Source organism: Aethalodelphis obliquidens, unplaced genomic scaffold (assembly GCF_003676395.1).
Source record: "Aethalodelphis obliquidens isolate GAN/ISIS:26980383/991018 unplaced genomic scaffold, ASM367639v1 scaffold2, whole genome shotgun sequence".
In the NCBI taxonomy this organism is placed as follows: domain Eukaryota; kingdom Metazoa; phylum Chordata; class Mammalia; order Artiodactyla; family Delphinidae; genus Aethalodelphis; species Aethalodelphis obliquidens.
The window spans coordinates 30,323,237-30,349,855 of record NW_020837946.1 but is presented as its reverse complement, the minus strand read 5'-3'; the positions used below and the strand labels follow the sequence as shown (position 1 = coordinate 30,349,855).

General features: G+C 38.6%; 1 protein-coding gene across 1 annotated transcript in view; it reads left to right on the top strand.

Moving 5' to 3' along the window:
* Positions 1–26,619, top strand: part of PARD3B (par-3 family cell polarity regulator beta) — a 1,036,702-nt gene that overhangs the window by 778,648 nt on the left and 231,435 nt on the right. The window contains exon 19 of the mRNA XM_027123437.1: positions 24,883–24,993. Coding sequence (XP_026979238.1) covers positions 24,883–24,993 — 111 coding nt within the window. The remainder of the gene's footprint in view (positions 1–24,882; positions 24,994–26,619) is intronic.

Here is a 26,619-nt window from a genome sequence, read left to right as displayed (position 1 = left end):
CTTTATGAGAGCCTTTTATTATCTTAATAATGTTATTTTTAACCCAATATATCCAAAATATTATCATTTTGGTGTGTTATGGGCTTACATGTGGCTGCTCGCAATATGTTTGTCGGAGTCCTAACTCTCAGAACCTCAGAATGTGACTGTATTTGCATATAGGCTCTTGAAAGAGGTCATTAAGTTAAAAATGAAACCATTTGAGGGGGATCTTCATCCAATATGACTGGTAGGTTGAGAGAGAGAGGAAATTTGACCACAGATACACACAGCAGGAATACCCCATGATGACAAAGGAAGAAAATAGTCATCTACAGGCCAATAAGAGAGGCCCCAGAAGAAACCGACTTTGCTGACATGTTAATCTCAGACTTTTAGCTTCCAGAATTGTGAGAAAATTAATTTCTGTTGTTTAAGCCCCCTAGTATATGGTGCTTTGTTATGACAGCCCTAGCAAATGAATATAATGTATAATTAATATAAAAATTTTTAATGAGATAGTTTGCATTTTCTATACCAAGTCCTTGAAATATATGGTATATTTGACACATCCCACCTCAGTTTGGACTAGCCACATTTCAAGTACCCAGTAACCATATGTGACTAGTGGCTTACTTCAGTGGTCGTTGTTGGTACAAATAATGTGTACTATGAGAGTCTTGATGATGGGGAAAAAGTGAAATGAGAAGGCCAGGAAGCTAAAGAGAGGTTTAGTGGCAAAAGAGAAAGGAGACAGTTTCTGGGGTTTTATTTGTTTGTTTTTCCATTTAAAATTAACATAACCACATTACAGAAAATTTGGGGAAAATAAAAAAGAGAAAAGATACCCTCTTCCCCATAATCCCATTCCTATAACAAAACCACCTTAATTATTTTTCTTTAGGCTTTCATCCTATCTATTGCCTTATTTTGCACAGAATCTTATTTCCTGCTTTTATTCAGTATGATATCATAGCCAGTTTTACACACTGCTACAGTCCTCACATCCATCATTTTTAAATGGCTGTGTAATACTCCATCAAGTGTGGCACCAGAATTTAATTAGTATCCTTTAGTATGAGTGTTTAGTGTGTGCAAAGAAAGTAGATTAAAAGTGTAAAAGTAAAAAGAACCAGGCCAAGAATAGTTTTAGAGAATTTCTTCTAATTCTTCAAAGGTTGGGCAGATCACCAGGCATGAGCACAAAACACGAAGAAGACTGAGCATAGATGATAAATAGGTTATTTTATAATCAAGTAAAATTTAAATTAATGTGATACATTTAATTATACGCAAAAGTGTAATGGCCCTTTATGGTAATTAGACATAAATAGTAAATGTTGACATAGGCAATCCCGTAATATAATTAGGGATTCCTTTACATGGCCAAACAGAATTTTCAGATTTCCTCCTCTCTCAGTTTTCTCATACTTATAATCAGTTTCAATGTCAAGTATCAGCCTAGTGCTGGTCTTATCCAGCTGTACTGGATCATATTTTCCTCAGAATGAAACCTCTTGCATGTATTTCTTAGAAACTACTGTTTAACACTCACAGTGGGCAATGTACTGTGAAATACAATGTAAGAGACACAGATAATTGAGATATATTCCTGATTTCAAGTGACCTTCAAGATGAATAGCTCATTTACTCATTCGTTCATTTATTTGAGAGAGTGATACAAAATAAGGCTAAAGAAGTGAGTTGGGGAAAGGTTGAAAAGAGCCTTCCATGCAGGGTTGAGGGTTTGAACTTGATTTCAGAGGCCGTAGGGAGCCAGCAGAGCTCTTGGAGCAAAGGCTTCCGTGCTCATTCGCGTTTGTAAATGTTCTTAGTACAGACTCGCTGAGGACTGTGTGAAGAACGGACTAGAACAGGAGAGATTTGTGGCAAGACACCCAGTTAGTAGGAGACTGATGGGAAAGTCTGGAGGCAAGGAGATAAGGGCCCAACAGAAGGCACTGGCAGAGGGAGGGAAGGAGAAAGAAAGAATTCCTGAGTCTGTAATTTAGGAGATTGGTGATACGCTGTGGTAGGCTTCAGAGGAAGAGGAGAGGCTCAGAGAGAAAGCTAGTAAATTCTTTCACTAGAATTTGAGGAGCATGTGGACGCACTGGTGGAGAGGTCTTGTTTTAGGTACTTGATTGAAAGGGAGGCGGGGAGAAAGAAGACCTTCTCGACATGAAGGCGGAAAAGGCAGAAACGTAAGCATGCCAAGAGAGCTTGCCCTGTCAGCAATGAGAGAGGTTTTTTTTGTGGGGTTTTTTTGCGGTACAAGGGCCTCTCACTGTTGTGGCCTCTCTCATTGCGGGGCACAGCCTCCGGACGCGCAGGCTCAGCGGCCATGGCTCACGGGCCCAGCCGCTCCGCGACATGTGGGATCTTCCCGGACCGGGGCACGAACCCGTGTTCCCTGCATCAGCAGGCAGACTCTCAACCACTGCGCCACCAGGGAAGCCCCGCAATGAGAGAGTTTGATGAAGTATAGGGTGCTGGGCTGCAGCCGATTTACGGAGTAAGGTCTGTAAAGGTACCACAGGAGTCCTCTGTGACCTTAGCAAGGGGAGTCTAAGAAAGTTCACTGAGGTAAAACCCAGAGATTATAACAGAGGCTTCTTGACTGTTTTCTATGTACCGGATGCTGTTCCAAACCCTTACACATATATTATCTCATTTAACTTTTTCTAATCCTCTGATGTATTTTCTATAGTTATCTCCACTTTACAGAAGAGAAAGCAGGTTTGGAGGGCTGAGTAACGTGGAAGGCCCCCAGATAACTAGAGATGGCTGGGGATCGAAGCAGGCCGAGTCCACAGCCCACGCACGTCCTCACCACACTGAGGATTGAGTCAGAGAACACGTGGGAGGTGTGGAAGCAGAGAAAGCAAGATTTGGTGAGGTTGGGCCACAGAAGCTGGGGGAGCATTACTATCCCAGCAACATGGAAGGCACTTGGGCGGTATTGATGTCTGAGACCTGGGGAGGCCCAAGCAAAGCAAGAGTAGAGAGAACTGGCTACACGAGGTACTGGGAGAGGGCGGGGACAGATGGAGGGTCAGCTTGGGTGGCTCGCCGGTTGCTGTAGGTAAATTCTAAGGGCGATGGCGGGGACTTTAAGGGAAATCGTGGCTGACGCATTCAAGTACCACATTGCAGCTGAGAAGGAAGTGGTAGGCACACAGTTTGATGGCAGCATAACATTTGGAATCACTGCCACAGGGAATGTAAATGAGAGCTGAGGAGGGGGTAGTACAATCAGTACTGAGCAGTTCCAAGGCAGGAGGAAATGAACTGGCGGTGGGGTATGGGTCTGTAGCTTTCCGGGTGTGGTGGAGAGCCTCGGGGAACAGGCATGAATTCCTGAGAGGCCTGGAGGCAAGTAGATGTCTGCAGTGAGAATGGAGAGGAGGTCTGTTTCCTCTTTTGTTTTATTCTTTAATAAGTCTGGAAGTAGCTCTGGAAATAGTAAAGTAGAGGCAGGAAAATGCTGGAACAACCTCCAGGCCCAGAGGTGAAAATAATATCTAATATTAATTGAACACTTAGGATCCTTGGACCTTTTCTGCACCCTTTACAACAAGCCTATGAAGCAAGGACACTATAAAGGTTAACTGGGAGAATTCGCAGCTCCCGTTTGTGAAGGCCACAAGCAAAGCCAAGTTTCAGTTAGGAGAAAAAAGCTGTGCGAAAAGTTTCAGTGAAGAGGTAAGAAATTGCAATTTTAGAATTAGAAGAACAAATATAGCGGGTAGTCCAGAGGTCGGTGTTTCCCATACTTTCTGGAACGAGGCATCACCCGGGGTTCCTGGTAAAATACAGATTCTCATTCTGGAGACTTTGATTCAAAGCTTGTGTGGGTCCTAGAATCAATTTTTAATAAGCTCTCCGTGATTATATTATATTCATGATTGTATATATAATAGAAGTGTGGAAAAACACTACCGGGGTGTGATTGCCTGGGTTAAGAGTGAGATCAGCAGATGAGGCTGCCCAAGGTGAGGATGGGATGGAAGGGAGAGAAGAGAAAGAACCAGTACCTGTGTGAGCCCGAAAGGGGGTCATGGGGGATCCTCAGTCCTGTGTTCAGAGAGAAGGGGCTCCAAGTCTCTGATTTGTCAGAACCCTGCAGGGTACTAAGGACTGGTCCCCACTCCCAGCCAACTCCAGTGGCCAGGTGGGGTCGCCTGGCTCACGTCTTTCACAGAGGACATGAGAACCCACAGGACTTTGGGTCCCTCTAATCAGTTTGACCTCAAGGCCAGGCATCACAATGGTGTAATTCAATTTTAGAAGTAAAACATGTCCTCATCTGAATCGTTACCTCACCATCCCCACTCCCCCCCAAAACAACTTATACCTACTTGCAGACATCTAAAATCCCTTGCTAAAGGATCAACGGTATACCATTCTTTTACGGTTTTAACACATTTTAAATGCAAAAGCCAGGAAGAGAGGATGCATGGAAATTCCTTCACAGCACAGCATAACCCATCAGTCAACCAGTGTGAAGGTCTTAGTGACCCAAGCAGGCAGTTTGAACAAAGAGATTGGAGCCTGTCGGAGGCCCTGGAGAGAGCCACCTCCCTTAGGGAGGAGAAGTGGAAGGGCAAAAGGAGGAGCGTTTCAAACCGAAGTTTCATTTTTCTTTGTTTTACCAAGAAGGCCCGTTTATATTCAGAATAGAGAAGCTAAGTGGGAGTTGCATGCTGGGGTATTTCTGTGTTGCCAGAGATCACCCGGACGTAGCTTCCTGGGTGCAGCTTGCGAGTGTCCAGAGGGCTGGAAGGTAGCAGAAAAGAGACATGATTTTTTTACAACGATGAGAGGATGAGAAAATGATCTCAGGGTACTTCTAAGGCAGCTGCTGATAGGCTCTAGTTAGGAGTTATCAGTGGGTCCCTTCAAAATCCTGAAGCACGAAGCCATGAAAAAAGCATCCAAGAAAAGATACAGAGGAGAGTTTGAGAGGCTAAGTACTGATCCTCGTCGACTTTGAAAAATTGTAGTGAATTTGAAGCATATGAGCAACGGTTGTTCTCAAAGCCTCCATAATTCAGCTAGTTCACTACAGATTCATTGAACCCCCTCTGATTTTGCTTCAAATCCCTGCCACCACCAAAACTGTTAGATGCAATCAAATGCACGGTTATAATTTACAGCTGCTATATTGACAGGCAGCCAGATCCCTCCTCCCAGAGCTTCATGGTATTGGCCTCCAGTGAACCTGAGCATTTGAAAAAATGATATTGAGTGAAACCTATGTGTGCACGCTAGATCTATAGGGATGATTTTAGAACGGACCCAAACTCTAGGATTATGGTAAAGTGTAAAGTTATTTTTGGATTTGGGGTTTTGTTTTTTTTTTAAAAGCAAACACAGAGTCTGCTTTTAACAAGTATACTGCAAAAAGAAGATACCAACTGTTATATTAGTATTTTAAAATGTAATTTCACAAATGACTTCTGCATTCTTCCATACCCTGTGCACTTCCTGTGTCAAATCTTAGTAATTGGCAAAGGAAAAAAAATGGCAGCCTCTTACATGACTTCATTAAGCAGTTATTAGACTGAGTCCTCCTATTTGAATCCGTCTACTTTAAAAAAAATTATGTGTGGATGTTTATCTGCCTGTGGCATATTGTACACATAAAATTCAAAAATCAAATTTTTTCAAAATGACAGCTGTTAACATTTGCATTTCTTCAATCCTCATCAGTCAAAATCAAGTTATCCATCCTAGATCTGCTAGTTACAGATGGCCTACATAGTAACATCCTCAAAGGGCGGTGTTCAAAGTAGATAATGCCAAAGCTTTGGAAGGTTGGATGGTTCTATATATTTATGGTTTGCATATATTTAATCATTTATCTCCTTCCATTTTAGCCATTTCTTCTCATCTTCACCACATCTTTGTACTGTTTTAGGTTAATCCTTCCATCTGGCATTAATGCCAATGTTCCCACCTCCGTTGCTTATGCTTTAGCGTCACTTCCTTTTCCTTTCGAGTCTAGTAAATTACCAGCAAAGAAAGCCAAGATGGAGTGTCATGTATTAGGAAGGCAGGTAGATAAATGAACCTGTTTCTGGAAGTTTCAGAAACACACAGATGCTCTACCGATTCCTATTTGGGGGGAGGTCTGCCCTTGATGATAGGAAAGAGATGAGTAAGAGGTCCAGCAAGAAATAATAGAGAGGAACAAAGGAGGATAAAATTAACTATGTTTCCTTCTTCCCCCTTTCCTAATTATCCTTCACCTCCTGCTGGTCCTTCTTTTTATTTTAAAACTGTTTATTCTGAAATAATTTTAGACTTACAGAAAAGTGAACCTTATTTGAACTTCAGCAGGTTTTCCATTCCTGTTCTGTTTCTGTTTGAAGATCCAGCCCACGATTCCACATTGCATTAGAGCTTGTATCTCCTTGGTCTCCTACAATCTGCACAGTTCCTTCGTCTTCCCTTGTCTTTCATGACCTTGATGCCTTGAAGAGTATTGGTCTGTTATTTTGTAGAACATCCCTCAGTTTGGGTTTGTCTGATGATTCACCATGATTAAACTAAGGTTATGTATTTTGGGCCAGAGTACTACAGAAGTGATGTGCCCTTCTCAGGGGGTCCATGATGTCGAAATGTCCTATAATTAATGATGTTCATCTTGATCATATCATTAAGGTGGTGTCTGCTGGGTTCCTTCACTGCAGAGTTACTATTTTTCCCCTTTATAATTAACACATCCCTTGGGGACATATTTTGAGACTACGCAAATAACTTGGTTTCTCCTCATACTTTCACCCACTAATTTTAGCATCCATCCATGGTTCCTGTCAGCAACAACTGTTACTGTGGTATTACAATAGTTGTTTTTACTTCATTCTTTCCTTCTGCCTTCACTAATTGGAATTCCTTTCTAATGAAGAGCTATCCTTTCTCCCTCCACCATTAATTTCTGTATTCATTTATTTATATCATTATAGATTCATGGATATATATTTTGTTCCAGTCCTGGTATTATTTTGTTGCTCAAATTATTCCACCTTTGGCTATTGGGAGCCCTTTCAAGGTAGCTCCTGTTCCCTTTTGATTTGCCCAAGCTTTTTTGAGAACTTTCTCTTTTTTTTTTTGGTGCTATGGGAAGCTCTAGGATTATTTCATATTTTCCTTGCCACACCCCAAGAATCAACCACTTTCCCTTGGAGGCTTGATTCCTTTTATTACAGAATCCTCTTCAGAAACCAAGAATGGTTTCTAGGAATGCTCCTTGCTGGAGTATCACTGCTTCTAGACCCTCTCAGCAGACAGAACTTGGAAATCAATCAATCAATCAACCTATATACATACTAGATTCCACACACGTCTGTATTTACTTTCGAGTCTGTATATACATTAAAAAACCATGAGTTTATGCTGATAAGTCTAATTCCAATCCAACACCACAGTGTTCACTGAGAGTTCCCCCATCCTTTTTTGTAATTACATTTTCATACTGTGAAAAGGCTAGCTGTCATTATCTATAATGTATTTAATTCTTATTTCAACCCTAATATACAAAGTTGTTTCAGAATTGCTAACACTTACCCTTGTACTAACCAGAGTATAGTGTTCGTGTAAAATTCTTTTTTTTTTTTTTTTTTTACATATGGAGGTATCTATTCTTTTTCAAATTCTTTCCCCAATTAGGTTATTACAGAATATTGAGCAGAGTTCCCTGTGCTACACAGTAGGTCCTTGTTGGTGTGTATAATTCTTTTTGTCTTTATCCTTATTGTAGCCAGTCAAAATACTGTTTCCAGGGCTTCCCTGGTGGCACAGTGGTTGAGAGTCCGCCTGCCGATGCAGGGGACACGGGTTCGTGCCCCGGTCCGGGAAGATCCCACATGCCGCGGAGCGGCTGGGCCCGTGAGCCATGGCCGCTGAGCCTGCGCATCCGGAGCCTGTGCTCCGCAACAGGAGAGGCCACAACAGTGGGAGGCCCGCGTACCACACACACACACACAAAATACTGTTTTCCAGTGTTACTTGGGTTAGTTGTTTTATCCCCCAAGCCCTTCAACGTGCTTATGTTAATTTTTTGTAATGTAATGAAGGTCATGTGTTATAGTTGTATTCTTACTTGGAGTCCCTGCTACATCTTGGTTGATTGTTTTTGACATACATACAGTAAAACTCACTCTTTGTTGTATGCGCTTCTAGGGGTTTTGGCAAGTGCATAGAGTCCGTATCCACAGTCATGATATACAACAGATCCATAGCCCCAACAGACCCATCTCCCCTCTACTCCTGACAATCACTGATCTGTTTCCTAGCTTTATAGTTTCGCCTTTTCCAGTATGTCATAAATAAAAGCAGACAGTACTTTTGGACCTGGCTTCTTTCATTTAGCAGAATGCATTTGAGATTCGTCTGTGTTGTTGTGTGAGTCGTATTCCATCACGTGGATGTTGCACTTCCTTCTTAAGACAGAATTTGTGATCTTTGTCCATATATCTAATGTTCACATTCATAAAATTGCCCAGTGGGTTGATGCTTCTTGGGACTCTGAAACTGTGACTTCGAAAGTATGTTTTTCATCTTTCCTTAGCACTGAGTGTACTTCACTTCATCTTGTTGACTATGGTCATTTCCTACAAGCATCAATCATTTTAACATTCCAAGGAGGGCTAGAGCCAAGCCTTAATTAGTTTTGGTAAGATTGACAAGGAGACTATGGATAATTGAAATCTTCACGTCATGTACAGGCCTTATAACAGCTACTTCTTCCCCCAATTACTGAAAGGTAGCAAAATTGACTCCTTTTAAGTTTTATATCCTTTCCCTTCCTTTACTCATCCTCAGGTAGAAGCACTAATGAGTCCTCAGGTGACCATAAAAATGGAAAGACAGAGAAGAAGGGGATGCACAGGCTATGGGTAATCTATATAGTGGATAAAAAGCCTCTGTGTCATTGAGAATTGATTGCACTCTAGTAAAATAAATCTGAGTAGGGATTATGTATCTTTGACTTATTTTAGATTTCCTTGTAGTGCTTAGTACTTGTTGATTCAGTGATAGACTTATGGTCAGTTCTAAAAGTCTACCTAAAAGAATATATTCCTACTAAGAAAATACCAGCCTCCACTGTTTCTTGCAGCTACCTATGTGATCTTCACTACAAAGCATGGCGTCCATTTGTGGCACTGAGAAAATCTTAATTGCAATAAAACAGATATTTGTAACTTATACCCATGGATAGGCACACATGGATAGTCTTTTGGGAACCTGTGAACTTCTAGAAATTATACGTTCAAGTATACGCACATTTTCTGGGAGGGAGGACCCTGTTTTGAACCAGATTTTCAAAACTGCAAAACAAACAAAATTAAGAACATTAACTAGAAAGATCATCTCCATGTTTCCTCTAATATTGACATGGAAAACCTGAAAGCACTCACATCCTGTCTCTTTTAGTCTGGGAGATCTTCATTCAGTCTCGAGAAGCGTTCACTAGACTACAAATTCCTTGAGAGAAAGTACTGAATTTTTGTAATCTGAATCTCCAGCACCTGGGACAGAGTCTGATATATAATAGGTATTGATAAATACTTCCTGAATGGATTCAATATTTTAGACTACTGATAGGACCTTTTAGTCTATTGATGATATAAGAGGTCTGACTAGCCTATGCTGTCTGTGACACATTTATTTTAATTAGTTTGCAGGAATCTGTACAACTTTGTCATATCAGTTAATCAGCTAGTAAATCACTAGCAGTAATAAATATATGCAGTATTTTTTTCTAATACTGTTTATATTTACATGACGTGCCTTCCTTTCCTAAATCCCTGTGGCCTTCATCGGTGACAGATGAGAATATATTTTCCCCTTTCTATTTACTACTTGAGGGAGCAGAGGGTTTGAGTGATTTTGAAAAGATCACTCCACAGTGTGAAATCTTGAAAAAAAGGGTTTTTTTTTTAACTTTGGATATAAGCTCTAAACTGCAAAACTGTGCTATTATGCAGAATTTACTCTTCTAGTTCTGTCGATTTATAAATTCCTATAGAGGGCCTTCTGAAGAAACATTGGTAATTCATGTGTTTGCTCTTCAAAAAAATACACTTGGGCTGAGTTTTGGAAGCCTGGGTGACCTACGTCATCTACAAAGTGGTTGCCAAAAATTCCAGCCCATGATGTTCTCTCTTCTCAGCCAAATAATGGTACCAACCATTGAAAAGTATCACATCTTTGTTTTGGGTATGTCCGTTCTGATTCCCCTGGTTCAATATTAGTTGAAAGCTGAGCAGCGAGCCTCAATCAATGAAAAGCTCGGTAAATTATATTTATTTAAGGTTGCTACATCCATTAAAACACATATATACATACATAGATATAAATATATAGGTACTTAGATATACCAACGTTTGCAGACTGGGATCCTACAGGCTGAATTTGGCTCAAAGATACCTTACGTTTGGGCCACAAGCTATTTTTTTTAATAGTCAGTATTTAAAAAATCAAGATATTTTACTCACATAGACCAAATTTGCTAACTTTTTTTTGAAGCTGGTAGAAATCACTGGCTCATGTTTAAAACTTTCCCTATAATTCTCAAATGCTTACTTAACTTTAAGTTTCACCATAGGCTTTCCTGTTTTCTAAAAATTTCTTGTAATACGCTAGGTTTACAATTCGGTAGTGTTACAAAATCTGGAACCATATTCTGTCTTTGACCTGTGAAAATGTTACTGTTAACCCACATATATTCAACAAAACTGGCATTGAGCTGTTTTTCTGGGAGAAGTGATGGATTTATGCTGCTCTGTCCACACATTCTTGGCGAGTGCCCTTTTGACCACTGGCACGTATTTGTAAGACCGTCTGCATTGGGGGTGGAGCCTGTGGTTATGGACCAGGTCCAAGTTAACTGGCCCACACAGGGGAGCCAACCCATGACCTTGACCCCATTACCACAGTGTTCTAACCAGTTGAACTAAATAACTGAGTAATTCTTTCTTAGCAATCTGATCAAATCAGCTGGCATATATTCAGAGTCCGTCTGTGGACAAGGGTGAGGATGTCAATGAACAAGGGAGCTTAAGATAATGAGAAAGTTATCAAGTCCTCCCATTGGTTGGCATGTTATATTTGGCCAAGTAGTCACTAAATTGGACTTTGTCATTACAGCTAATTGCATTTCTGGGCAATTGGAACTCACAAAAAACCTAAGCTTTTATTGAGTTGGGTTCCTTTTTAGAATTCAGAATTTCGGGTGAATAATTCATAACATATGTATAAACAATTAGGGAACATAGCAAGATGGAAAAAACTTTGTACCGAATTGAGGGGGTCAAGTCCCTGTTTGGTTCTAACTACCAGTGTGGCCTTAGGCACGTTACTTGACTTTCTGAGCTCTGAGCAGGATTAGATAAATATGATATCAAAGATCCTTCTACCCCCAAGAGACTTTATATAACTCTACAATTTTTGAACCAGTAAGAACACTTTGCATGCAAATCTTTTATAACTACAAATGTAAATGGAGTATTTTGTCACAGATAGATAAATAATATTTCAAAAGCGCTTATTGAACAAACCTATTTTTAAAATGTATTGGTGTTTGCATAAAATCAATATATAATGCAGATCTTTCATAAGGAAATCCAATGTAAATTCAGTAAATGAAAAAATACATAAGCCATGGTTTTATATATTACACAATAGGTTCTAATGGCATTTTACATTTTAAAGCACTTATGGATCACCTTGAAAAATTTGCCGTCTTAGCAAATAATTATTTTAAATGCAAGGTATTAATGATTCATTAATCTCCTGATTTGGGGTCCCTTAATGTGACCCTTTTAGAACTACCTTTCCTTCCCCTAACTTGGTAAATTTAGATTAAACATGTTAAGCTCAAGCTTTCCTAACCAAACTGTACATATTTCTAGCTCTTCTTTCTTTTCTTTCTTACGAATTCACTCAACTATTACGTTTATAGAACTGAAATTATGGTTAGATTTATTGTTCTTTTATCCAAACTGATTCTTCCATCACTGGACTGACTGCATTAGTGAGTCTATAGAACTCAGTAGGATGGCTCCTAGAGAGTGTCAGGGCTGGTGTAAAATGAATGACAACAGCTTAGTCACACCTGAAATAATATATTGGCTTGGGTTTCCAAATAACCTTCCAAAATGAAAAACACAAATACTGTGGGTTTCTGCAGAATCAAATATAACTGTAATGTTTGTAAAAAAGATTAGTTATTGGAAGTCACTTCAATATTACATGGTGAAATTTAGAAATTCTAAACCTGGGGAGGCCAGAGGCATTAAATCCAAAGCCAAATACAGGTTGCAGATGCGCTGGGTGATGATTGCCAGCTCAACCATCTTCTGAGTTTTGCTGCTGGGGTGCTCTGCGTCATCCATCCAAAGCCACACAAACACGGGCTGCCGGTGCATTGTAGCAGATTACGCGGCACCTCTGTCATCTGAATAAATGCATAGCTGGGCAAAAGTAAAGTTTCCAATATCATTCCTTTTATGTGATATGATCTGAAATTGATCTGATATTTTAAAATAGTCCCAAAGATAAGAAAACACCCTCAGGTCAATTCACTGGATTGAATAGCCTACACTTCTTAAAGAAACGTTCACCAAAAGTCCCATCTGGAAAGTTCTACTCACAGACCTTTGATTTATTTAATTATGTACTTTATAGGATGATGCCTTTAATTACGTGTACACAAAATTTCTAGCATTGATTTCTTTTATTCTGTGAGGACACTGGCAGCCATTTTGAACTGTAGAATAGTATTAGGAATTTATGGGAATTATCTGTGGTATTGAAGAAAGGAAGAATTAGCCATTGGTACAGGAAAGGGAGGAACAAGAAAATATACTTACATAGTAGAATAGTAGTTTCACAGTCTAGTGGACAAGCAAATAAGAGCCTGATGCTTTGGACAGACTATAAATCAATTTCTGATTTCTTTGGTCAAATTGTAAATCATCACTGTGCTAAGCTACTATGAATTTCCAGGTGAAAGGCTACTTTGTGATTGTGTGTTACTAGTAATAGCTCTTTCTGAATTACAAGTGATTAGAAAACCTTGTCAGAAATTACATTGTTCTTGCTGTGTAACCCTGGATATATTTCCTTTAATGATGTTATATTGCTGGAGAATGAAATTATATTCATTCTTATAAAACTGTATTAAAATCCCATGGGAAGCCTATTCCTCCGGTCTTTTGTCCAGGCCCCTCTGAACAAAGGGAAACATTGTTGATTGCTCCATGGCTCTGGAGTGACTATCACTTTGCCCGATTTCTTTTGGTATAAGATGTTCTCGACCTAGAGGATGCCTATAATATTCCCTGTGCACGTCAATGAATAAATTGCAACTCTATTTAAAATAATAAATTACTCCTCATTTTGTAGTTGGCAACCCTATCTTATTTATGGGTTCCAAGTTTTAAAAATCGAGAAAGCTAAGGAAAGGGAGTTTTTAGACTTTTTAAAAATAAGTACAGACCCTTGCGGGCAACACAGGTTTGAGACATTTCATAAGACTTGTGACTTTTGGCCTTAGGAGAGTCAAAGTGCAATGCAGAATTTCACTTGAGGCATTCAGGATAGATTTTGTTTTCTTTTTTTTCCTCCCAGCCTATTCATAGTTGAGAATCAATTCAGTTTTATGGTCTACTCTTAAGGGACTTAGTGAATAAAAAGGGATATTAGTTCACTTTAAGTCTAACATAAAAATATTGAAATCTGATCCCTTGCCTTACCAACTAAGTTAGGGCTCAGATTTTTTAAATTACCTCTTTTTCCTGCTTCTATGAGAGAAAGGTACAGACAGAGGTATTATTGTTTGAAATTGTGTTAAGGACAGAGTGAACTAATGACAAAGATGAGTTGTGTCAACAGAACCCAGCAACTACCTCACATTTATCTTTATTTGAAACCTAAGATTAAAGAGGTCACAGTTTCTGAAACTCTGAAATTAAAAGCCTAAATACAAGATAGACATGTGTTTTCTAGATGACACCTTTCAGATTAACCATCTTTTTTTTTTTTTACATCTTTATTGGAGTATAATTGCTTTACAATGGTGTGTTAGTTTCTGCTTTATAACAAAGTGAATCAGTTATACATATGTTCCCGTATCTCTTCCCTCTTGTGTCTCCCTCCCTCCTACCCTCCCTATCCCACCCCTCTAGGTGGTCACAAAGCACCGAGCTCAGATTAACCATCTTTAATGACAGCTTTGGGTTTAAACTTTATTCTAGAATTTAGCCTGGTGTTTTTAAACAGAGTGTTTGCACAACACAAAAGAACTGGTCATCATGAGATTGAAACCCAAGGTGACTCAGTGCCCCCATGGCATGTGATAGCCCTGTATTCATTACTTTTACCAGGTGAGTATCTCTCTGTCACCATTTTGGTCTTGCTGTGCCTATAGACATCCAGGACAGTGACTAGATTGTAGGCATCACATGTAAATTAAGCTATTTGGTTGATTTATGCATTCATAGGGAGAGTATCTTCCACTTTGGAGCTTTACGGGGGGATAACATGCTGAGTTATGAGGGACCATTGTGTCCTTCTTCTAGAATAGAGGCTATGAAAAATGGAAACAATTGATGTAATTCCTGAAATCCTGACCTTTAATTCAGGTCAACAGTGGTTGTTGAATTTTTATGATGCATCAGGCAAGAAGACTGAGACCATATTTGATGAATTGACTTGTATCCGTAGCATCCACTAGAGGATCTGGCCCAAAGTAGGTGCTGAGCAAGCCTTTGCTGAATGAATGCATGACTGCATGTATGCTAAAACAAGAGAAACACATAAAGACCCAGCCCTAGCCCTTGAGGAGCTCACATTTAAGCAATGGTAAAAATAGCGCCCTACCCCCAATATAGCTGCTAGCATCAGCACAAACCCTCCACGTCTCAGGATCCGCTCCCTGAATCCACTTTCTATCCCATCTTGGGTAAAGATAAACATGCCCACCCAGATTAGTTTTGTTTAGTGAAAATGTTATGCACATTAAGAAAAACACATTAAATATTCATTTTAGTGAATTGAGACAGCCTAGAAATTAACCCCCAACAATTCTCCTTATCAAAATTGCGTTTTCTTCTACAGAAGGGAGGAAAAAAGTCCAAAGTTAAGAGCACTTCTACCTTTTAAGAACAGTTTCAAACTTAGTATCACTTATTAAGAATCAATATAATAACTCTTTTCTATTGTTTAAGGCTCTCTTACCAGCTCTACTGTGCATTAATTATTTTGCTTCTTTTGTATTTGTACAATAAATGCTTGACAAAAAAAAACACCTAATTTAAGATTTTTATGGCACAATGAAAAAGTTTCCCACCCCCAGGAAAAAAAAAAATTCTGTGATGTTCTCACTGTCTTTTTTTCAGGGAATATTTTATATATTAAAAAGAAGAAGAAGAAGAATGTGAAAAGAAAAAAAAAAGCCCTAGTTCTACTTTATGTGACACGCAGAAGGTTTAGAATATAGAGAACATGAAAAAACATTACATGAGCTATAGAGAGATAAAGCTGTGTGTTCTTCATTTTAAACTCCAGATAAATATGATTTCAGCTTTGATCCTACATGGACTAATTCTTTTGTCACTCCACTAATTAATTCAGTATGCTAGAGAAAAGATGCTAATTTGAGCATCAAAGAAGTGATCATTTTTTTTTGTTTAATCAGAGTTAAAAAGATAAGTTTCACTCCCATTAGACTAGGTCTGGAGCTCAATCATTTTATTCTTGTTTAGTGTAGATGAATTCCAGAGAAATCGTGCCCTGTTTCTCTTAACTTCTGAAGATGGAGCAGTAACATCCTGGATTTCCTTTAAAACGGTCCTTTGCATCATCACTGTGCCAAACAAACAAATTAAAAAAACCAACCAAACAAACAAAAAAACCAAAAACAAAAGCCAAACCAAACAAACACAAAGGGCACAGTCATTTCTTAATACTCTTGTCCTTTGGTTCTTCTTTTCACATAATGAGTTAGGCACCATCATCTGTTCTTTCTGATAATGGACTTTATACGAAGTACACGTATGTTAATTTGTGCCATTGGAATAAGTTGTATTTGACATTTTATTAAAGACTCTAAATGAGACCTGTTTCCACAGAGCTTTTAGTTAGCCCTCCCTGGATTTCTTTTCATTGACATGAGTCAGTGTTTCCCTTCCCAGGCAGCTTGCTGAAATGCTCCCACCTGCCAGTGAATGGATGGCAGAGATGTTTCCCGTGGGGGAAGATTTCCTTCTGCAGGATGAGACTGTGGTCAGTCTGGAGTAAGCCGTGACAGGTTGACCTCGGGAAGGCCACGGGGGCTGGGGAACTGCCTGCAGTTGGTAGAAAAAAAGTTTGGGCACAAAGTATGACTTGGTCTCAGAACACTCTTTCCTTTGCTAGTTTTTGGGTTTCTGGGGCAAAGGAGATAGAGAAAAGGAAGGAAGGAGGATAAAGGGAATGCTCTGGGCACCCAGATGAGAAGAATTTATCTGGCTGCTGGCCGAAGTCTGAATTCCCCATGTGGTCTCTTCGGATCAGTATTAGGGTTTTATGCAGGTCATCGGTTGCACTCAAGCAGCCTTCAGAGACACTTAAAGATCCACTTAAAAGTAATAAAAATAAAAAGGAAGAAGCCACATATTCTGCTGCTTTGAAATAAGTAAACATTTAATGAAAAGAAAAACCTTTCTAACTATTAAGAAAACATAAAAATGCAAAAAGATCTATTTCTTTAATGCTCCCATTAAATATATTTCCCAGAAATCAGAAGCATTTAAGTCTGAATCACCATGGCTCTTGCCTACAATGTCTTAAAGCCAGTGAGCGCGTAGCGCGTATGAAAGCAATTATTCAAAGTTCACTGTGCTCCTGAAGAGTATTTCGTCTTCTGGAAAGCAGAGGGATGGAATAACTTAAAACCCAGTGTAGTAGTGACAGTTAATAAGCTTTTTATAGTCCCTGTGTGGATCTGAAAATCATACCTTATTAGTATCTTTATCTTTCTCACTCACTCATTCACGCTTGTTTTCATTTAACTTTAATTTCTGGCCTCTTTTTCATATTTTTTTCCTTTTTTTCTGACCAAGTGCTGCTTTAATCATCTCAGAGTCGAGTTTTCACTTACTACAAAAATGTTCAGCAAAAGTAACTGTCCAGTGGTTCTTAACTGGTTCTTACAAGTCCGTCTTCCAGAGGCCCTTTTTGCTCGTTTGTTTATTTTTAGGAAGATGGGTTATGGGTGATGTGCATTTTGCTTTACTTTCTGGACCTTCTAGAATTATTTTTAATGTATTTGGTGTTTTCAAATCCATTGTGTTTCCTAGCTCCTCCGTCTGGGAAAGCAAATTAGTTCAAGGATTCCCAGCAGCTGAACTGAGCCAGAGAGCTGCCTAAGACTCTACCCAGCAGATGTTTTATCCACTTAGGCAGAAATCCTAGAATGCTACAGGACCTCCCTGCTTTTCAATCCTAAAAACAAACATCAACACATCTGAGATCTGAAGATTCCTTGCTTTGGAGTGAAGGGGAGTCATGATCACCAATTTAGGAATCACATCCTGGGAATGAGGAAAGTAGCTATTTAAGGGGAGGGGATGGGAAGGTTGACCTCAAAGGAAGTAGTAGATAAAGATATCAGTGGGGTTACACATGTTTGTTGTTTTCATATAGCTTGCCTTCATCTTGGAAACATATAAACACACCTAAAATAAGTGTCTAAACAGTGTGCCAGAAATTAAAATTTTACTTGGAAATCTTATTTTTTAGGGTTTCAACTCCTTGATCCAGTTAGAGTTAACAAGAACGATTTTTAAAACTGAGTTTTCCTTCAGTTACTGAAACATGAAACCACTCAGTTTCTGCTTGCGAACACCTCCAACGAAGCAAGTCCCTACCTCCTTTTGCGAGCCATGAGGTGGACCTACAGAGTTTAAAATACGACCCTCTGTTGGGGGAAGCATACTGAGTTTTAGAGCATTCCACCTCCCTCCTGAAAAGTCACAGGCATTAACCATGGCAATAATGCATACTGTGGAAGGCTAAAAATAAAATAAGAATATTTTTTCTTTCTTCGTCAAGATTGATTTACAACAAACACAAATCTGTACATTCTTCTGTCAATATTAACGTAAAAGTAGGCAACGCCCTTAGGTACCAAAAAAGGGAGGAGGGAGGGGAAGAAACTCTCTAATTGGTCAATTTTCACTGGATTTTTATCAGATTCATTAACTCTTAGGTATGATGGGAACCATCTGAGGTAAACAAGTAAAGACATTTGTGACATACATTTTAGAAGCAGTAGCTGAAGTGCACAAAACCATATGAGATTGCGATATGCTGAAGTTAATTTCGTCAGAATGTGCATATGCTAATTCAGAACCCAATTTGGAATATATCAGACAACAGAAACCTTTTATGGGTGAATTTCAGAATAGACTATGGAAACATAGTCAAAGGTCTATGAATTTCTCTGCCCCCATATTTTGCTTGAGCTCTTTCAGGCTGTATAATTTATACAATGATAAGACAATATCATGTGTAATTTAAAAGTGAACTAGTTACAGGGAGAATAAACCATTATCCAAGTCCAGAAAATATTGTGACTGTGAGGTTTGTGCATTTTCACATCTGACTTCTTTCCATAGATTTCTGTGTTTAATATTATTAAGTGGGTCTTGTCGCCTTTTCCAAATGCATCAATGACACCCAAAGATATTTCCTAACTGTAGAAGGAGAAATACATTATGTTTCAAACTTTCAGCTCTCCTTGGATTCGTAGCTCACCACTAATTTGGAACAAGAGTGTCTGAACTTTTCCTTGCCTGACTTTTTTCGTCCTCCTAAGCCATTGCTCAGGATTGCTTTCATACAGTCTGTGCTAAGAGGAAGAGTAATTGCTAATAATTACATAAACTGCCCAATGGGATCAAGGAGGAAGACTGTAGACAGATACTACTTAGCAGAATTAAGGAGTGAATTAAATGAGAGACTAGATGTGGAAAAAGCTAGAGATAGAGCTACATATTTTCAATTTGAATTGTTTGTCAGGGTGCCTGGGAATCTGGGAAGGATTTGAAAGTCATCATTACCTAGAAAGTTCAAGGAAAGAAATAGAAACAAAATATTTGCTGAGAAATTAGGGAATAAATACTAAGAATTATATTAATATCTTTCTTGTATAGAAAACAATAGGATGCTAGAGCCCTGTTTAGTTAATTGGATTGAAGAGTTAGAGATCTTCCTAGCAATCGATGTTATTAATGGTTAAATTCCATGTGCCTAACCCATATGATATGTAGTGGCTGCTCAGTAAATGACGGAATGAATGAATCAATGTACCATTATTAAATTCTACTTCCCCAGATAGCTGTTTAGGGCTTCCCTACATAGGCAAAATAGGAACACGGGTGAGGCCTGTTTCTGGTATTTTTCTGTAACCCTTTCTGAGGTTCTTTTCCACCTTGGATATTCTATTTACTTTGATTTCTTCATTTATAATGAGATTACCAAGAAATCTCATTTTATGGATAGGAATCATTTCTCTTATACATGAGGCATCATATTAACTGATAAATTAATTACCCAGGAACTCCTCCACTTCCCCTTTATCAGTTCTATAAAAAAATTAGTTTCCTCTCCTAGCTGTTTTATCCTTGTTCTCCCTTTTCCATCTGGATTTCCCGAAGGCACACTAAAATAACCGTGCATAGAAGTGAACTTCTGATGCGTCTCCATTGACCTATCACATCCAAATCACTGTCTTCTCTTCTCAGCAGCCACGGATCACCCAAGCCGCCATCACCTTTCACCCACACTCCTGTAGCCCTCCCCAGCCAGTTTCCTGCTTTTATGTGCTACATTTTTACTTCAGCAACCAGGATGGTCCTATGAAGTATACCTCACATTGTATCACTTCTGCTTAAAATGACTTGGTTTCTCCACTACCAAGTCTTTAAATCTACCAGTTTCCTTACTAGCTTCTCTGTTCCTTGAATCACTAAGAAATGACCTATTGTTATTCTTAGACTAAACTCTAAGTATCTCTCAGATCTATACTCCATGGACCTTACCCTTCTTTCCATCTGAATCCTGTGCAAGGATCCCCTCTGCTCTCCTCGCTTCAGATACTGGCCTTCCTTCACTGCTTGGGATTCACCAGTCACCAGGCACTTCATGCCCTCTGCATGTCCTCTTTCCTTCACCCACAAGGCTTATCTTCCATCTTTGCTTGTCTGGAATCTCTCACCCTTATCCTCTCAGTTTAAATGTCATTTTCTTCATTAAAGACTCCCAACCAATCAATGTCCTGTTATCGTCTCTCCTGACTCCCTACGTAGCACTTTTCACAACTTACAATTACATAGTCACACTTGATTGGTGACTGTCTCTGTTAGAATGTAACTTTTATGAAGGTAGGGTCTGGTTTTGTATCCCAATACAATAGCAACCTACATCCAGTGCTTATGGCAATGTCTGACACAGAATAGTTGCCTAATAAATATTCTTTAAAACAAATGCATGAATGAAAGAAGAAAGCGAGGAAGCAAGCTAGTCTTCCATGAAGCTGTTTCATATAACGTCTCTGTAAAAAGGAACAGGGAGGAGATAAGGGGATGTATGTATACGTATAGCTGATTCACTTTGTTACACAGCAGCAACTAACACACCATAAAACAATTATAGTCCTATAAAGACGTTAAAAAATAAATAAAAATAAAGTGTTTTGGTAAAAAAAAAAAAAGGAACAGGAACAGGTGTTTTAAGCAAACTTATAATTCATGAAAATCTAAATTTACATAAAGAGTATGTTGAAAGGTGATTTTTCCACTTTACAGAAAGCTCCATCATAAGATTCTTTAAACAGGCTTTCCAGGTACATGGAAAGTACGACTTCATTGATTAAAACCATATGTTTGCACAGAATTCTTCAGGAAAATATCTTTTATATAAAGCAAGGTTGACCTAGAAGCAATTTCCTTAAGGCATCTAGCCCAGAATGGCCAACTCTCAAATTTCCTAGGTAATAGGTAATGGGAGGCCTGGAATGCAGTGGATATTCGAAACCCTAGAATGCAAAGCAGTAATTTCAGCCATTTAAGTCTGCATGACTTTTCTCACAAAAATAGCTAATGGGGAGAGGAATCAATGTATTTGAATCTCCCCAGCTCCTCTCTTTGTATGTCAGTGAAGGTAAGAATGGCTGTGAAATGACCCCCAGAGAGGCTGCCATGAAAGGAGAACACAGGCTTGTAAAATTCACTAGATTGATGCTTTTCTCCCAACTCCCCCCACCACCACTACCACCACTACCACCACTGATAATTAAGTTGTCTCATTGCAAAACTGGAAAAAGAATTCAGTGTTTTAATAAATAAAAGGCAGTTAACTTCTCTGAGTTTCAATTTCCTCATCTCAACAATGTGGGAGCCCTTTTGAAGATTATTGTCTTATAATTCTGTTCTTGAACCTACCCAAACTTTACAAAATAAGGTAATTGGTGGCTGCTCTCTGTCTAATGAAATAAATTTCACAGCTATTTCTGCCCTTCTTACTGGAAACTTTAATAAATGATCATTAACTTTAAATCAAAACATAATATTTATAGAATTGGTTGAATGGACTATTATTGATGGTTCCTGCTTAGAAGAAAATGCTTGGCAGAATTTACTTACAACTAACCTTTTCTTTATCAAACATATCCCACTCTAATGGAAGAATAGTAAGCTGTTCTCAAACTGCAGTACAAGTGAAATATTTTAGCTGCAGGAAGGAAAAAACAATACGTTGGTTGTGGTCATAAAGATCAAGGTCGACTAGGGTATAGGTTAGTTTTACCCTTCAAAAATCAGACTGCTTTCATTCAGAAAATCTAAAACCTCCAAATTTACAAGAAAATATTTGAGACATGGGGAAAAAACAAGCCTAAAATCTGGAGAGATCATGGCAACAATTTTGCCTTCATCTGCTTCCTGAGGCATTATTTTACCCTCACTCCCCACAATTCTGATTTTTCTTTGTTTCAGTATTATTATATTTAGTGACATTTTGAGGGAAAATTACTTTTCTAAGTTGTGTACTAAAGTATTCTCACATAAAGGAATTTATAGTAATAACGTTGATCCCTAGGACTCTTCTGCGTGGGTCTGAAAAGTTAAAGAATGTATTCATGGAAACACATTATTTAGATATCTCCTGCTTTGTAGGTTAAAGCGAGATCTTGAATATATTAACAAATCTGAATTATTTGAAAGTTAGTGTTCTCATATTTTGTCTGTATTTTTCTCTCTTTCCTATTTACTTCTATGAATGGGATCAGTTCATTTCTTCAGTGAGAAAAAGGAATAGATTCAGAAAAGGAGGCAGGAAAAAGGAAGAAAACAAACAAACAAAAAGAAAGGCTGGGGATGATGGAGTTAAAGCTGATGGTTGATTAACTGAGATCGCCAAACTAGACTGGATACAGCAAAAGGACTGAAGTAGGTGCAGAGGCAGGTGGAGAGATGGCAATGGGGAGAGAGGAAGTTCATGAAAGAGACTTTGCTAATTGAAATTATAGTGGAAAAATATGCAGAAGAGTCAAGGCTGGGAGAGGCTTCTGAGGAAAGCAGGATGCACTCTGTACTAGGCTAACACCAAGACTATGGATGTTAGCAGCACCATCTTCCACGTGTGATACTCAGAGCTGCCACTTGACCAATAATCTCCACTTTGGGTTGAAATGCAATCCAGAAAGAGACAAATATGTACCCATTTTTATGAAATTCTGATGAAGATGGGAATTTCTTACAAGTTTATAATTCAGGTCCTCGTGTGAGGAGATTCTGAGTCACTGTGTGTTGGGAGGCTAGGGGAGAGGGATGGGAACAGGGGAAGGGGGCAGTCAACAGCACCTGTGTAATTTGAAAAATGTCCTCAGGTTGGATAGATGGAAGGATGGATGGATACATAGATACATACAAAGAATCATAGATAGAATGAGTAAGCTAAAGGTATAAACACACACGCACACTTAGTTAAATTTGTAGCTATCTAATAAGAAACAAGGGACACATGGGATTTCCTTAGATTTAAGAAGAGTCTTTACCTTAACTGAAGACTATGCATGATTGAGTGACTTTTATCCCTAGTTATCAGCAGAGCATCAGTCATTTTATTTTTTCATGTATGTTAATACCAAGACTATGGGAGATTGCTTCCAAAGAAAATATCTATTGGTAAAATGCCTATCATTTAAGAATATGTTCTACCAATAATTAATTGCTGCTTTTTTTTTTTTCATTTCAAATGTGCAGTTTCATTTTCCCAAAAGTGCTAAGGAAACACAATGTTCTTTTAAAGTATCATAATTGCAGGGAACCCTAGTGTACTATTGTTTGGAATGCAAATTGGTACAGCCACTATGGAAAAAAATGTGGAGGTTCCTCAAAAAACTAAAGCTAGAACTATCATATAATCCAGCAATCCCACTTTTAGGTGTATATCCCACGGAGTTGAAATTAGGATCTCGCAGAAATATCTGTACTTCTAAGTTCATTGCAACATTATTCATGATAGCCAAGATATGGAAACAATCTAAGTGTCCATCAAGATGAATGGATAAAGAAGATGTGGTATATGTACACAATGGAATATTATTCAGCCATGACAAAGAAGGAAATTGTGCCATTTGTGACAACTGGATGAATCTTGACGGCATTATGCTAAGTGAAATAAGTCAGACAGAAAGACAAATAACTGTACGATGTCACTTCTATGTGGAATCTAAAAAAGACAAACTCAGAGAAATAAGTAAAGTGGTGGTTATCAGGGGTTGGGAGGTAGGGAAATGGGAAATGTTGGTCAAAGGGTACAGACTTCCAGGTATAATAGTAATAAGTTTGGGAATCTAATGTACAGCATGATGCTTATAGCTAATAACACTGTATCATGCACTTGAATGTTGCTTAGAGTTGATCTTAAATGTTCTCACCACAAAAAAAGAAATGATAACTTCATGGCAGGATGGAGGTGGTAGCTAATACTATGGTGGTGATTCTTTTCTAATTTATAAATGTATCAAATCAATACATTCTACACCTTAAATTGACACGGTGTTCATGTGCCAATTATACCTCATTAAAGCTGGAGGAAAAAAATAAAATCACCACTGTGCCCAGTTAACCACACTTATGCCAAGCACCGGGGAGGGCTTTTAGCACACTGACCTTGGGCTGATTTGGGAAGCCTGCAGCTACATGGGAGAGTGCATATGGCCTGAAGGAAAATGTGCAATGTAGGAGGTGACCCATGTTCTAATCCCAGTCCTGCCCTGAACTTGTTGGGTGGTCTTGGTCAAGGCCCAGGGGCTCTCAGAGCTTTTGATTCTTCATTTTAAGATGAGAATGTTGAACTAGGTGTTCGGTAAAGTCCCTTGCAGCACTCGCACTATGTAATCCCATGAGTTTAATCTTCAATGTCAATGCCACCTGGAGCTCTGGAGGCCTATTTAGGAGGTCGGTCAGTGTTTAGCTATATGGGAACAACAACCTTTCAGTTCTTTAATCTCTACTGAATTAATGGTTTGAAATTTTTAGTCTTTAATCACATGATTTTGTGCAGACTGCACAGTCAATAGAAGGAAGGAAGGAAGGAAGAGAGGAAAAGGAGGGGACTTAAGTAACTGTATTATTTTTCTGATCTCAGCATCTTATTTTAATTCCATTTTATGTGAAATGATCTTGTATTGCTTATAATAAAGGATTCCATTTTATGTGAAATGATCTTATATTGCTTAGAATAAAGAATTTAATGAATTCATCTCATAAATATCTTCAACTAACCATAACCACGAAAAGAGCATAATTATCATTAACAATCATCTTCTCCATGTTTCACTAGATTTGGAAAGAAGAAAGATGATAAGGGTGGAAAGGCTGAGCAGAAAGGTCCTCTGAAGCATGGTGGCCTGAGAGAAGAGGAGCTGGAAAAAATGAAAGAAGAACGTGAGAGGTGAGTAGAAATGCTGGGCCTCTTATTTTATTTTCATGCGTGGTCTGTGTTAACTTGGTTATATCATCAGTCAACTGGAGAAATCTTATTTTAAGAAGCATAAAGGTTGACTGATACAAAAGGAGAGATACCTGATATAAATGGAATCTGCTTTTTAGGGAATTTTTATTATATTTTGAGAAGAAATTAACTTCATGTTTTTATTATATTGGTACTTATAATTCCATGATGTGCTACCCCCAGTTTTGACTATATCAATGCACATGTTCTCTATGGTTTAAATAAGGAGTTTTTTGTTTTCCGGGTTTTTTTTTAATAAAAAGGTCATCTGGATATTGATGTTTAGAGCTATCAAATTTCCATAGTCTGTTCCTAATTTTTGTCAAGCTGTTGTATACCTTCTTAATTTTATTCTGCTAAGCCCATTTGGGTACTGTAATTTGAGAAGTACATGCCCTTCATTTTTAAAAAGCCAGTGCCTTTTATTAGGCCATCAGCAAGTTGCAAAGTGTGTTGCCCATCTGTTAAAGGGCCGGTTTCATTTACTGAAATAATGACAGTTTGCAAGGGCTGAATTCTTCTATTTGAGGAGCTTAATGTTCCATTAGGACAAGAGGTCCTTCACATATCTTTGATGTTAACTCTGGCATTTATCCCAAGTAGATGTATAAATGTCTGATTTTGAAACATGTAAGTGAATATTCATATTTCTCCTGACAATTCTTTGCCTTCACAACCAAATGAAGCCTGGAGAAAGACTGAGATTATTACATAATTTTAAGTATTTGATGCTGACTTGATCATGTATGAAGTCAGATTTGTGCAAATTTTTCCTTGCTTATTAGTAATAATAGTTCTTGTCGTTTTTAAAAAGTCAGTTCTTGAACTTATTTTAATATTCTAGCATGTGTATTAGGAAAATCATACTTCTTATTCATTGCATTTTCTGGCACAGAGCAGGCTAAGAGTATCTAACTGTTAAGCTTTGACCCCTATCTTGTGGTCTATTCCCATTGAGAAGGCTGACTTTATCAATAGCAAGAAAAAAACCCTATTTAGTCCTTTCTTGTTTTTGAGAGGTTGATAAGCTCAGTTCCAGGGTCAGTGGAGCAGAAAAAAAGAAATCAAGTGCTTTCCATTGTTGTTGACTATTCACCTGTCAGAGTTGCCCCAAAGAGAAGAAAGATGAATTCTCCATCATAGCCCCAGATTCAGCAATCCTGTAATGTAAAATGTAATTCAGGCTAAGATTTAAATGCATCTATTGGCAAAGACATCTGTGCGGTGAGACCACGCCATAGGTCTTTACTGCTCCCCTAACTTCACTTTCTGAGGTACCACATTCTTGCCTCATCTTCAGGAAACTGAGCTATTTGCTAGAAGGCAGACTTCACATTTTTTGCAGCTCAACACTTGCTTGGGATCGGGGGGTTTCCTGTTAGTAGCTAGCGAACTCTGTGCCAGCTAGAAAATTGATAACTCAGAAAATAAGGTGGGTTGTCTTAAGCAAGAGTTCATTTCCTTTCTGGTTTTGCCTTTAGGAAGCAGGTGCCTGAGGAGTTTTGTTCTTAAAAGCAGAACTGTAAACTCACCTCAGCTGGTTATATGGGCTTGAGGACCAATTTT